At 35.0% G+C, this 15,682-nt stretch overlaps 1 protein-coding gene across 1 annotated transcript in view; it reads right to left on the bottom strand.

The window, feature by feature from the left end:
• RanBPM (Ran-binding protein M) overlaps positions 1-15,682 on the bottom strand; it is a 683,537-nt gene that overhangs the window by 562,311 nt on the left and 105,544 nt on the right. The window contains exon 3 of the mRNA XM_089595272.1: positions 7,122-7,309. Within this exon, the coding sequence (XP_089451398.1) occupies positions 7,122-7,309 (188 nt within the window). The remainder of the gene's footprint in view (positions 1-7,121; positions 7,310-15,682) is intronic.

The following is a 15,682-nucleotide window of genomic DNA, read 5'->3' on the forward strand; positions in this document are numbered from 1 at the left end:
TTCCCAGTGACCATTTTAACCCCATTTGTGTCACCGGGAAACATGAGCAAGCACGCACACACGAGCTCAATGCATGCGCACTACTCATGGGACGAGATACATCAGATGACTTAAACATGCAAACGTAACATGTCTATAGTCATACACAATAGCAGCACAATTCCAATGCGGTCGAGCACAATCGTATGCCTGTTATTACAATGCGCTGACGCACATTACACCAAAATCAGAAATTTTTAATTTCTACATTATGGTTTGAGTCGGCATTTACCTTTAGTCTGAGCGTAAAAATCCACGGAGAGGATTAAGGCCGCACTGTACACGCAAGCCTGCCTCACGCGAGGAAAAACACGTGCCGACTCTTGACCTTCGAGAATTACTGAGTACTAGCTTTATAAAACGCTTCACAAATCCTATTTACTATCATATTTATCATATCTATAACATATATTATTACCACTCTTGTACAATTTCGGTTTCAAACCATCGAAAAATAAAACACATTATGTCAACATACCGACCGATAAAGACATGATAAGTATCATTATCAGTTACTTACATTCTTTCTTCTGTGAATTTTTCACAATCTTTCTCACCCCGCCAGCTGTCACCTCCCCGATCTACTCAGTCTCACTAGTGGCTGATGTCAATCTTTACGCCACCTCGTCAATGGCCTGTAAGAAAAGGGACGCAAGAAAACGCGGAGGGCAAAAAAAAGTGCAAGCAAACGCGAGATGGGCTCGATCACAGAGAAAAAAATGGCGGCTAGCGGAGGTCTTGAATACACAACCACACTACACTTTTAAGGCCCATAACCTGTTAGCAGTATGGATGTGTGGGTATGTGATCGGGCAATAAAATGTACAACACTGTCGTTTTGATTATGAAACACGGACACGTTTATTCTTACTATCTTCAGTGTATGTTATCTTTAGTCTTTACAATCAAGGATACAATCGTAAGCTGAACTGAAATAAAGCAAGATCAAATCAAAAGGAAAATACGAAAAGCAGGGAGTGCGTATCGACCGACCGAAGGACCGCGCAAAAGTGAGTAAACTATAGGTATTAAACGCTGAAGTGCAGCGTCACGGCGTCTCGTCTTCTTGCTATTGCGCATGCGTTAGAATTCAGTTACGAGCGCCAAATATACATCTAACAGTTAGAAAAGGAGAGTCAAGATGATTCAAAAATTAAAAAAGTATGACGAAGTAGTGACTTGAGCCTGGACAAGGGTAGATAAAGAAAAAAAGTGTATCGAAAAGGATTTGTAGGTGATCAATGTAATAAATGGTGGAACTACAACGAAAAATGTGTATACTTTACGGCAAAATATACGAGAACCAGACAAAGCGATTAGTTATGGAAACAAGGTGGTGCGCAGTAGCAACAAGGCGGGCGTTAACAATAATAACAATAGCAGTGGCAACATCACGGAAACCAAGGCCAAGGTTGTCGGTACGTAGAGTCAACACCCTGAGTGGCCATTAGTAGACAAGGAGCCAAATTATAGGAAACGACTGATTCCTGAAATGCTCCCTATAGTGTCAGACGACAATAATATAAATCAGGAAGAGAACTTATACACTTTTAGTCATACCTATAAAAGTTTTTCCAAAAATATACGTTACTGACCATGTCTATCAGTTCGATACATTGACCTCATGATATATCTGTGTTAATATGTGTGCTCTACTATAAGTTGACAACTTTGGGAAATGTGGACGCTTCTGTCAACTTGACTTGCGTGCGAACCAACATGGTTACGTTAAATCTTTCCCTTTAGTGTTTGTAATTAAGGTATTTATCTCGCTTGTACTTTATGTCTGTTATTCGTTGGTTTTTACTGATTTTTTTATTGAATTTGCTAATAAAGCCTGAAGAGGTCAACACTCCAGTCAACGAAACGATGCTGTGTATAAAAAATACGCGGTGTGTGTGTTTTCTATTATCAAAGTTTGCCCCAAAAGATCAACTCAAAAAAATTTTAAACAAACTTTCATACAATACTTAAAATTTCATACAAACATGGAGGGCAAGAAACATCATATTTACCATAATCAATAATTAAAAATTATGCATATAATCTTATTTACATTAAGCTGTTAGTGGTATTTGGCAATTTAAAAAATTCCATAAGAATTCCGAAAATAATGATTTTTTTTCCAAGATTTCCAGAAAAATATACTACTTCCCCCCGGCTTCGTTCAGAAATTTGAATCCACAATTAAGTTGGCGGTATTCGCACCCTTATCTAGTGAACATAAAAAAACTCCCCTATTTAACACCAGGTTTCTATCAGAAATTTTAATTTGCATTTACTATAGTCTTATAGAAATGTATTTCGACGTACAATTGCAAAGTCATACAGTTTTGAGACGTCATTTCAGTCCATGTCAAAACGGAATGAAGGCTTCACTTTTTTATGAAGAAAGTATAATAAGATATCATATTTTCATGTCCAACGGAGTGTAACTTTGAGAGCAGAATGTTTTCGAATTTAAAATTCTATTAATTATTACAAAAGTATCTAGCAAATGTTTGTGTTTTGTTATCAATTACGTGTAACACAATAATTATTTTGTTATGACACATGGAGGATAGCAAGTGAAGCGCACAGGGAACGAGACCCTCCTACTTTTCAATATTAAGAGTTTTAACTATAAAATTAACAAGGTTCAGGGTTGTAAATTATATAAATTTTCTGAGTTTCTGAATTACATAAGTTAAAAATAAAGTTACTGCGTCTCCAGGTGATAAGAGCTTCGAACATATATTTTTTCATAGTTTGAAGTTACTTAGTATTTGACAAGGCGTAAAATTTACTAGATTCAATATTAATTGATCTGAAAGTACGTAACTTGAGGGGTTAAAAAACTTTCTGGGCTTTCTGGTAATCAGTTTAGGGAGAGATAACAGAGACTTGGGATGTACGAAATAACTGTAATTATTATTGAAAGTGTAGGGTTATTACTTTAAGATAAGCATATTGAATGGATTATTTTCACAAGTTTGACTGTTAATAAACACTATCTTATTTTGATTAGTCATTTTACATAAAAAAAAAACTTTGGAGCTATTTTTTCAAGATTAGTAATGTCTCTGTTTTCATCAGTTATATATATATATCCTTCACAAGTGAACTAATACACACACGCATAAATGTTAGAGGACATTATTTGCTGGTAACATATACATATTAATAACATCGTAAGAGTATGCAAATATTATTTTTGTTATTTTGATATACAGTAGGGGAGGACTGGGTACGGTTGTGCTAATTTTTACTTGAGAGTCCGTAACTTTAAAAGTATGACATTCAGTGCGATGAAAATTCCTGGGCAAGATAAATTGAAGACTCCTCTACATGTGTGTACAAAAATTATGACTACAGGTACAGCCGTTTATACGCACGAGTTGTTAAAAAAAAAAAAAAATGTCACAACCGACCACACCCCAGGGGCGGTTGTGACAATGCCTGGGGACGGTTATGACAGGTTGAAAAAATACATTAAAACCGTTTGAAATCACTTTTATTGTATCTTATGTGTAACATAAGGTAACAGCACCTTCTTTTCGGAAAATTTAACATCAATTTTCAATTAAAGGCATCAAATTTAGAAAATTTTATGTCTTTTATCTACTTTTGAATAGTATCACTTACTATTATAGATATTATATACCCAAAGTATATATTCGCGCAACGAAGTAGGTATTTTAACAACAGCTATCCCTGCTCCTTAGTAAAGACTTTGCTGTAAGCAACACAACCTATACTGATGCTGCCTCCGTTATTGCCGTTCGCATTGGCTACATCACGTTTACGAACGTATCGCAATAATGTTATGTGATTTACTTGGTGCATTTCTGCAGCTTTTCGTACAGAAATCCCCTGCTTTGTATCATTGTATGCCTTTCAACATTACATGCACCTCTTTCCGTTCTCCTGGAACGTTCACGAGGCATCTGAAAAGAAAAAAATTAATTATACTTATGTAACAACCGTACCCAGGCAGTATGGCATAACCGTACCCACCGCACTCATTTGAAAAAAAAAATTACCATGTCAACACAACATAGCTGACATGAAAAGTAATCACTGATTTTTATGCACTAATGTGTATCTTATAAAGGGGAAAAATACTCACTGCTCGATTGGTACATGTACAGCGATAATTGCAAGAAAAATTAAATGAAAATACTTACATTTCACTCCCCAAAAGCAATGTAGGCCTCTGCTGTCGCTGACATCACAAGACAGCTGATGCTATACTGTGAAGCACAAGTGATGTAGCACTCTAATCCTCCCCCCTCTTGTATTTGGCGGTTCTATTTTACAGTTTCGCCAATATGACCACTGTCACAACCATCCTTTGGCACAACCATACCCCGTCTCCTCCTACTTCTCACCAAGATATCTCACCAGCCTCAACACAGACACAAAAGATGGACTCAAAACATATGAATAATTAATAATTTATTTACTTATACAACTAAGAGTAAGATCATCAGTTAATTTATAGTAATTCTATTATAATTCATTAGTAAGTATAAAGTTTTTGTGGCGCTAAGCCTTTTTTTGGTAATATTGGTGATAAATGTTTAAAAATTTTTTTATTTAGATTTATCTTTGAATGACATGATACTTACACAAATAAATTTAAATAACATTGAATCAAATTACAAAATCAGTAGTGTAATTTAATACATACTTATTATACTGTAAGATGTACACATATTTCTAAAAAAGTATTGTTAACATTTTGTATTCAAGTAGAATATGATAAAATTAAAATAATTTTCCCATTTATAAATTAAAAAATAAGAATCGTGCTCATAAAGCTTGAAGCAGTAGGTTTATTTAAATACAATTGGCTAATTTATATAAAAATTTTATCAAGGACAACAAAATTCTTTATACCGAGTACATCACTAAATGTAGAATGAAGGTAAACAATTCTTAATATTGCACGTATGCCGAGCAAGAACTGTCTTATATTGCACAAATTCATTTCTAATGTAAATGTATTTGTTTTCACCGAAAGTAGCATAAAATAACAAATAAATTTGGGGGCCAGCGCACGAAGCGGACAAGAAAGCGGACCTCCACTATCAAGTATATATAAATATATCTTTATGTGAGGTGACTTATGCGAACTTTACGTGCCTTTAGAATATATACTAATAACATTGATAAGTTATGAGGACAGTCCGCATAAAAACGATTTTGTCCTCATAATAACCTTTTTTTACATAATAATGTTTTACCTAAGGATATATATATATACATATAAATAACAGTTGACACATCGTTACTTAAATAATTAAAAGAAAACGTTTATCCTCATGAGTTGTTTAAGTTGTATTTGATCGATCTTTTGGAGCATACGATTAAATTGAATACAATTTTTGTTACTTTTTATCATATCATAAACTTGCATATCCTGAAGTTTCACTTTTTTTCGGTTGGTTGAGCAGCTGTAAGGGTTGGACTGATTGCTAACAATTATTTAACTATCAAAAGATTAAAAACTCGTTTGTAATATATTTATATTAGACGCTACAAGAGCTCATATTGTATATATAGGTGGTATAGTATACTCCAGGATAATCCTGCGGTGCTTTTGGTGTAAATATGTGCCAGTAGACGTTAAGCAGTCCTTCCTATTGAATCCTAACTGATGAGATTTTAGAGAGCTACGCAAACCTTGTTAGTTTAACAATAATTAACAGACATGACATAAATGCAAACTGCGAGTGAATATTTGCCACTTACATGGGGTACACTTATAAAACGACAAATATAAAATACAGTTTAAGTAGAGGTATCACAATGAATATCATTAGGTACTACGTGATATGTCAGTTTACAATAATAATAATAATAATAATAATAATAATAATAATAATAATAATAATAATAATAATAATAATATATTTCCTCCCTGTTCATAATTTCTCATATTTTTGCTCTCCCGTTCTTGTAATCACCGGCATCATGATGTTCGAAAGTAAATTTTTAGGCCAATTGAAACACGTTTGTCGATTGTAGGTAAAAAAAAATCAGGTTAATATGTTTTAAGAAGTAATCATTCAAATACTATCAGTTGTACTTTTTTTTAAATTTGAGCTAATTTTACTCAGCTTTTGACTAGAGAGACAAGTGTCTTACCTTCGTTATTTAGGTTAATATTTACAGAACAAACTAAATCGCTTTACAAGACTTATGTAACAATAGATAATTAATATACAGCTAAAAGTATATTAGTTGTTAAGCTATTTTCTTGGAATTTTATATAATTAGGGCTTAGAGCGTTAATAAAAATACACTCATGAGCACCGAGTAATCTGTTTGTTTTGGGTGCTCTCAAATGAAAATGTAAAAATAGTTATAATCATTTTGCTTATTAACCAACGGTGAATTCGTAAAATAGCATGAGGAACTTGTACATGAAATTATGTTCAAGAGTTAGAAATAAATGAGTGACGAAACAAAATTGTTATTCTTTTGCTAAAAATATATTTAAAAAAAGATATCAGCTAATAAACACAAGGACTAATGAGTATTGAATTTTTAATTTAAAAATATCATCGCATTGTATAATAAAAAACGTCGTTTAAAACTACAGTTGTGAAAATTATTAGTGATAAATTTTTGACATTCTAAAAAAATGTTACTACTCTTGCCACCCACGCAAATTTTAGATAAAAAAAAATGAATAACATCCGAAAACGAAACAAAAGATTAAACAATTTTTTATAGCGACTTCTAATTTAACACTAAAGCTACAATATTGTTGAAAAGAATCATAGACAAATCTTAAATAACTATAACCATTATTTTTTTAATATTATGAGGTGAAAGTTCTATTAAATTATCTTTGCACAACATCTGAACTAGTATATTAAAAAATTTAATATATATTACGTTTTTAACATAATTCATACAATTTTAAAAATTACGTCGAGCATGTAAATTGACAAGTTTTCCTTATAGCTCGTTATATTCTAAAAATAGTTACTACCCTTACAGATAAGATACTTCAAATTTGGTTTTCAAGGTTCTTACAATACATACAACAGATTATTGTATACGATGACAAAATTAAATGTAATACTTACTTGTGTAAAATATTTTGCCATTGACCTTGTCCATGATCGAGTAATGGAAAATGGATGATTTGAGATCGAGTTCGCACACGCAACTCGCTTATCATATCAGCTATGTCAAACACAAACGGTGATTGACCAAAGTTAGCATCTACAACTTCTCCAGGTGTTTGAAGTCCAACGGTGGGATATAAATTTGGCTAGAAATATAACGAATATCATTGAAACCAGTAGCAGTAGTACATCATATTCTTGTTGTTGGAGTTCAATATTAATTTTAAAATCTACGGAAATACAAGTCTGCTAAAACAATTTGTTAAAATTTAAAAATTCAAGACTCTAAATAATATTTCTTATATTCTCTAGTATGAGAGATAAAATTCTGTAGCTTATGATATATACAATTGTGATTTATGTCAAAATAGAGTGAAGACATTTTTTGTGGTTATATTCATGTTCTCCATATACTTCTAATCATCATTATTTACAGCTTGAAGAGATTTACTTCTTTTAATAGTTTTATTCATTCAATGGGTACAATCTTATCAGGCCCGATATAATAAATCTTAAGGAGAGTCCAAGGGTACAATGAATAGTTTAATGGAGTCACAAGGAGAAATAAAACTGCCTTTCAGTTTGGCATAAGCAAAATTCTAATACAGAAATTTCACTTGAAATCTACGAGTAACAAATCAAATCACCCTAGATTCCTCGGTATTATTGTACAGACTGTTAACATCAGACTAATTACTTTTCAGACCAGATGTTTGAGAGAGAGAGAGAGAGAGAGAGAAAACGAGTTTATTATGCCATGGTCGGATTGACCGTATGGCAACAAAGTTTAACAAGGTTTAAATTACAAAGGGTATATTATTAAATAATTATAAATTGTTTGCAGTATTAATAAATTTCTTTGTTTGGGCACAGTTTTGTAGAAAATAATATATAAATCGAACCTATACATAAATCTTCGCGAACATTTGAAGATAATAGAAAACGAAGATAAAATGCGACTCGCTGCTTAGTGTGACGCAATAAGAAAATCGTGCAACGCCTACTTAAAAGACTCAAAGGTGCGACTTCCTCTTACAGTATTCAGGATCTCTTCCCAGAACTTTAGAGTACTAATTTAAAATGATCGCTCATACTCAACCGTCCAAGCAAAGAATACGTGGAACCCGGCCCCGCCCGTCTCACAGACCACCTGAGACCTTTATCACTAGAAAAAAGATCAGCGAGGTACTGTGGATTATTTGTGCCCAATATGTGATACAATGCCCTCCCCAAGGTGGGCATTCTGCGCAACTTGACAGTCAGCCAGTTGAGTCGACTGTATAGAGGTTTCATCTCAGTATCACGTCAGACTCCAAAGACAATTTGAACAACCGTATTTAATAGTCCATGCAGTTTAACATCAAGGTACTTAGAAAGAACAAGGTAAGCGAGGGACGCATAATCAATGTACTGTAACATCAGCGCAGTGACAAGAGTCTTCCTTATTCTCCAAGGTAAGGAACCACCCCTATAACGCAGCCTACGAAGTGCGCCATGAACCGAAGAGCAAACATGAGAGACTTGTGCATTCCACGTTAAGTCCTCACTAAGAATAAAATCTAGGCTTTTAATTCATGTAAGGAAGAGTACGGGTTGGTCGCAAATTAACGCCAGGGGCAACAGCGATCGGTCAAGACGCATGTGTTGCTGCGTCGTACCAAATATAATCGCCTAGGTCTTTAACAGATTTAAGGAGAGTCCGTGACAACCTGCCTAATGAACATTCGATGCTATCTCCTCATTTAATCTTTCTATAGTGGCAGCCTAGTAAGTAAGAGCTCATCGGATAAATATCTGCTGATCATTTGCGAAGAGCATAGCCTGGCAAACTGAGAGGCACGACACGATCGAGTTTACAAATATAAGAAGCAGTATGGGATCGGGTGATGACCTTTGAAGAATCCCAGAAGTCACCCAACGTGGATAAGTTTGCTCATCATTTTTACTCTCGACCACCTGACAACACCCACTCTGATAGCTATGCAAAAGCCTAACCAAATTTGCTGAAAAATCCATGTTACACAACGATTTTAGAAGCTTGCAGAGCTTTATCTTGTCAAATACCTTTTCAAAATCAAAAAAGACCGATATTGTGAACATACCTCTGTTTATACCCTTGCGAACATCATCAGTCACCCTTCACAGCGCCGTCTGAGTACTGTTACCTCTATGAAAATCCGACTCATGAGGCGACAAAAGCGAGGCACCCTTTAAGTAAATGTAAATTTGGTCCGTTATCAAGAAATCAAATACCTTTGCACATAAAGCAAGGTTTGCAATCGGGCACGTATCATTCAGAGTCGTCGGGCTTCCAACCTTTTGCAGAGGCACAACAGTGGATAGCTTTAAAATATACCGAGTATTTGTTTGATATAAGCAAGAGGTTCAACAGATGTACCAAAAATGGGGCTATGATCGATGTGACATCCTTAAAGTAACTCAAAGATAGACCATCGATGCTTGAGCTCTTGGTCGTCTTGGCTTAACAGTGCATGATTGCCCAGAGCACATCCACTGTGATAATAGGGCGAATAAAAAACCACGATCACGTGCCACCCCAACAATATCCTCAAGGTCATCCAGAGAGCAAGGCTCGTGCGCACATGCCACCAACGAGTAGTGATCCGCTAAAGACTCAGCCAGTAGACAGGTCAAAGGTGACGGAAGCCCAACCGAAATAAGACCCAAATGTCGTAAGATTTTTCGAGAGCTAGACTGACTGGTGGAATTTAATAATACCCACCAGAGATGCTCTTCACGAGCCCGGCGCACGGCCACCCTTAGATCACTAAGAGCAATCTGATATTCTTTGAGAATATCCTCACTACCCGTACGTCTAGCCCTCCTATAGAGCCGATCACGACGCTTAAAACAGTCTTTAAGCTCGTCAGTGAACCATAGGACGGGCGAACAGTGGTGATGACGCTCCCTAAAGGGTGCATGAACATCAACAAGTCCAATAGATATTTCTCTAAATCTCCTGAAAGCCGCATATACGTCATCGCTATACAATACACCTGTCGCACGCTCCATCGTCACAAGAAGTTCCAACGAAAAGGCCTCAGCCGAGAAGTACCGAGAATCACGTGATCGCGCTTGTAGCGGAGTAGGACCTGCAACATAAAATTTATAGTCAATGTAGATATAGTCGTGCTCACCTATAAATAGAGCATCAGATTGGTCCAAAGAAAGAACTTTATCTAAGGAATCAACTATAATATGGTCAATCCAGGTATGTTTATTACCACAATGATGCGTTGGTTGAAAGCCAGCCAACTGTATCGAGTAATCAGTGAAAAAAAGGCGAAGATGTAACTACTAGTAATTTTCCCTCATCATATCCATATTAAGGTCGCCAGCGACAATAAAATTAGGATAGCGCACACAGCATCTACTGAGTGCTTCAAAAAAAGTCTAAAGAACTTCCCCTTTTGGACGCCTCTCGCCTATCAGTGCATGATCTCAGCCTTCGGTCATTTTAATACAATCGGTATGAAGTAAGCGAATATAAAGAGGAGTTCCGCGCCAGTGCGAACCAAAATTCTGTAACGGAAAGAATATTAATATCATATTCAAGCAAGAACCATCCGATCACCTCCATTTGAGGGCCAACAGAATTAGCATGATATGCTCCAATACACTCACTCCCGCAATCTTCGCACGAGAATCTGACCTTCATACAACCAGACATACATATATCGCTTTTCCTTCGCGACATCTTTCACCCTGTGGAAGAGTTTGTAAACCAAACGTGATAGCATCTCATAGAGCTTGACAGTCGAGCTACTATACAAGTCTGGAAAAAGGGTAATGAAATTTAATTCTCCATAAGACCGTTTTGCATTCAATATAAAATTTCGTGTGTCGGTTGATTTTAGGAATACCCAGAAGTTCCTGTAGGTCGGGAGCTCCGCCCGTTCGATCACAGACTCAGCAACCCTCCCCGAGCTCTATTTCTCCCCTCACCACGGCTCATGGGTTTTTCTTCTTTGATCTCTAGGATATCAGAGTATAGGTGTCCCAAACCGAAAATTGTGAGCAGGGTACGTACAATGTCAGAGGCAGAGTATTTGGATTCGAAGGGCACTCCCGTGAGTCTTAAATCCACAGAAGGAGTCGCACCTGCAACCACACTAGATGTTACATTGGGGCTTGAGCGGACTTTAATTTCTCGAACTCGTCACGCAATGCCGCATTTTCTGTGTGCAACTTTAATATGTATTATACCTTATTCATTCGTAAAAAATTGTAAGACATATTTTTCGGATCATTTTTCATCGTTGCTAACAGAATCTACTTCTGACTCAAACTACTATCTTCGTCCACATTTAAGTCAGAAACATCTCCACCCTTTCTTTCTTCTTCAGCGATATTCACAAACTTATCATTCATTACATATCTGCAAGAAAAATTTACAAAAATATACACATTTCGTTCGTATTTTCCTATTAAAAGCATGTTTTTTCAATCATATTTGATACTTTCATCACTTGTGTTTCTTATAGCAAATTGCAAGATCCATCTGATTGTGAATGTGGCGACAGAATAACCACAATGTCTGTTGGCTAAAACTGCCTCATCACCAAACTTCATACTTTTTTCACTAAGTAATAAATATATGTTATGTGAATGTTAGATTGCGTGGTATAAAAATTTACAGTGTTTACTTCATAATCCTTTCACAATGTACGTCCAACAATCATTAATAGTAAAGCAATATAAAAAATGATGTAGTGGCATTTGGGCATGATAAAGTTTATTTAAATTATAAATACTGTTCCAGATACTAATGACGATGCTTTTGTAGGCGATCATAAATTGTTCAATAAATTTTAATAGAAAAATAAATCATTAAAGAAACTTATCAAAAACTGTCATTGAATATAAACTTGTTGATGTCATAATGATAATAAAGAAGGGTATTTTTCAGCCGTACTTACTTATTTTTTAAGTAATTTTCAGCATCTTTGCTCAATTGTTTGGTCTTATGCTGCTTGATATGATCGCTTATGTAGTACAAAGATAATTTGGGATCACTCATACTTGGTGCTCTACTAAATGTCTCTCGCAGCTTCGCCTTTCGGCTATTCTGCCTAGCGTGTAATATAAAGTTTTTTCGATAAATTTGGTGCCATCCCTCCGGGGCATCCTTAGAAAAATAATTTAATGGTAAAGATAATTTTTTTGCATCTTCACAGCCGTGCGTTAATAACTTATGAACACTTAGGCGAACAAACTCACATTTATCGTTGTGTAATTTTTATGTACCTTGGCACAGCTTTTTAACTTCTTTAAATCCTCTTCATTTTTCGAATCAAACAATGATAAAATTAGTGTAATGTTTTAAACTAATTATGCGTCCATCTCTAGTGACTTAGCAAAATTCTTTGGGTCATCGAAACATGTTCATGCTGAATTTCCAGTATTAGTGGTTCCAGAACATTGCTTAACTTGATCAACGCGAATACCAAAGCGTTTGTATATTCATTCTTGAATCATCTTTTTCCTTTTTAAAAATTCTTCTACAAAAAAGCAATTATTATAATACAGAAATTTATATTAATAAAATCATTTATCATTTTTTTTCTATGTACGTATGTATGCTACTGAATATTTAATAGTTATACTGGAAATGATTTTAAGCCGGCCATACAATAGTTTAACGAAATCATACTTTTATATCGTATTGCGATTATAGCTGAGTAGAATTACGGAATGTAATTCGTTTTATGTATTTTCTAGTCAATTCACGAGAATGAAAATAAATACTATATACAAATTTCCATAGTGCACTTTAATGATTAAAGTTTCATTGTTTTATTTCTGATATCTCGTTCTTCCATTTCAGACAAAAAACTAAGACTTGACTTGAAAAAGATGTTTTCACTTATATTCAATCCATGATAATTTGTTATGAGTCATAGTAATATGAAACAATTTTTTTATCATCATTTTAATTCAAAGAGCAACTTTTAGAGTAGTGAACATTTGACCGTTGTAACAACAAACTTAGGTTTAAAATGGTTTCTTTTATTTATCTGATAATACATTCGTACCTAAAGGTTACCTTGGAAATGTTTCTGTTTTTTAATGAAAAAAACTTTTTATAAAATCTCCCATGTGTGCTATCAGAAAATGCTTTGGGTAGTTGTACTAAATTTGATTTTAATAAAATGTTTTTTTTAATCTCACACCAAATAGTTTGTTTTTTTAACAACCGTATATGCACACAAAATGCTGATTCTAAGAATACATACCGTACAATTATCCAAACCATTATTAGAGGATCTAACATCCCACGTAGGTGGTGTAATCGTACTGCAATAGGCTATATGTACTAAGTTTTCAAAACACTTGATCTTACAATGCAGAAAGCCGATTCCATACTCCGATGCTACGCTTTTTGGTAAAAACTTATTCGTTTTATCTCTAAACTGATAGCTCGAGCACAAACAAATGGGACATCTACTTGTTGCTGGATTTCCAACTATCGCATTAAGGCGTTTTCCATCAAACATTGTCAAAAATACTTCGAACTTTCTGAGACCTTTTTTTTGTTTAATAGAGTAAAGGAGTGTGTTTGAAGATTTAAAGATTCGTTTTTTAATCTTTGAAATTCTTTGGTAATTGTCTCTTCATTTTCTTTTTCTATTACGATTCAAAGCGGCCGACTAAATCTAACACTTTGTGGTGTGGGATTTAGCCACAAATTTCTATCTGCGAAAGTATTGATTAACATAGCCATTCAAGCATAAAATTGAACAATAACTTTTTAATACTTAAAAGCCAGTGTTAAAAGTTTGATTAGCATTAGCAGTTCACTTTATACTTGTTTTGCTTTAAAAAATTTTTTTGTAGCTACATGACATTTTTTAAGTTACTAGCTCACTGTTACTACAAAATGCGCTTGGACTTAACTTTTATTTGTATTTTTTTTTTTTTTTTAAGAATTATAAATCTTACGTACCCTTAGTTGTTTAAATAAAAACCCAAAATAAAGTACAAATGGTTGGATTGATTTATTAATCTGCATGAAGTATACTACATGAAGCCATCAGTATTAACCGATCGACAAACAATTTTTTAATCTTATGATATTAAGATGTACTGAATAAAAAATATTATAAAATAAAAATGAATCTTACCACTGGAACCACAGTCTAGCTTCAAAAGTAGTATATTTGTTACAAATAATGACAATTCACTGTTGTATATTTCATTTTCAGGGTTATCTATCTGATGTGCATTAGTATGGTTAACAGAGCTGTCAAATCCTCCGTCCATTTTTTTACAAATTTCAACGTACGACGGATAAATGGGAACGTTTTGTGATGTTGTATCTTTAAGTAAATTTTGATATTTTTTTTTTACTGTAATCGTTCTCAAGGTACAATGCTAAGGCAGATTCATTTGAATGTACGACAAGAAAATTTTGTGAAACACTATTATTTAGGCTAACTGTTTTTTGCAAGTTACTCCGCTTTTCACATAATTGTAAAGATAGTTTCAATAAATTAATATCACTCTCTGCCAGTTTAATAATGTCATGGGCTCGCTCATATAATACTATTTCAGAGGCATCAGATACTGCAATACGTTTTCAGCCACCTTTGGTGCTGTGCAGCCTTTTCAATTTTTTGGGTCGACTACTTTGTACTACTAAAACCCTTTTTTTTCCTTGGAGTCCTGGGCATTTTATACATTTAAACCCATTCAAAAAACAGTTTTGTAAAATGCAACAGTCATGTCTGTTGAATGATTATTCGTAACATTATAAATTCAACTATTTTTTAACAAAACTCATGTTTCATCTATTGCCGACCTAAGAATCAAATTATTGTCAGTGCTCCCATTAGTCAACTAAGAAACGATTGGTACAGAAATATGTATGCCTTTAGCAATGATGCCATTTCTCATTTAACAATTTTATATGTATGATCGGTGCATCTCAGGGTTCCCGATTTCGGAATTAGTAAAATGTTAGGTCCTGTTCCGTCTCGAACCGACATAGGTATACGCTAGTCTCTCTCGATCGTGCACACTCCGTTCGGCTCACATCGGAAAAATCCTGCACACGTGCGCGGGCGTGTCCATTACACATCGTTTGCTAATTGGTGTGCTTTCGGACCGGAGGGAGAGAGAAAAGGATAATGCGGGAGAGCTACCGAATCTTCAGGAAAGTGCCGCGCGCATTCGTTCACTCTGTTCTCGCTCCTCGCTGACGACAGTCCTCTGCCGATGCCACTTGGTGAGATCAGTACTTTTACTTGTTTGTACCATCGATTCCGTTTTTGGGTTAATGTTAAACATTCAATCCGTGAACAACATTTTTGATCGCGAATAATAGTTTTGTCGTGTACGCGGAGCACGCGTAAATTGCTCGCGAGCGCGGGCTCACCACGTGCCGCGGATTGCGCCACACACGTGTGTCCGGCGACTTCACTTCGCCGCGATTACCACCGACCGGGCACGTCATCATCGTCGCCCTTAATTGTGCGACCGCGCTTGGCCAGTCGGTC

This window comes from Copidosoma floridanum, unplaced genomic scaffold, assembly GCF_036245765.1.
Source record: "Copidosoma floridanum isolate Cflo_tuat_1 unplaced genomic scaffold, Cflo_Japanese_pri ptg000002l, whole genome shotgun sequence".
NCBI classification, from domain to species: Eukaryota; Metazoa; Arthropoda; class Insecta; order Hymenoptera; family Encyrtidae; genus Copidosoma; species Copidosoma floridanum.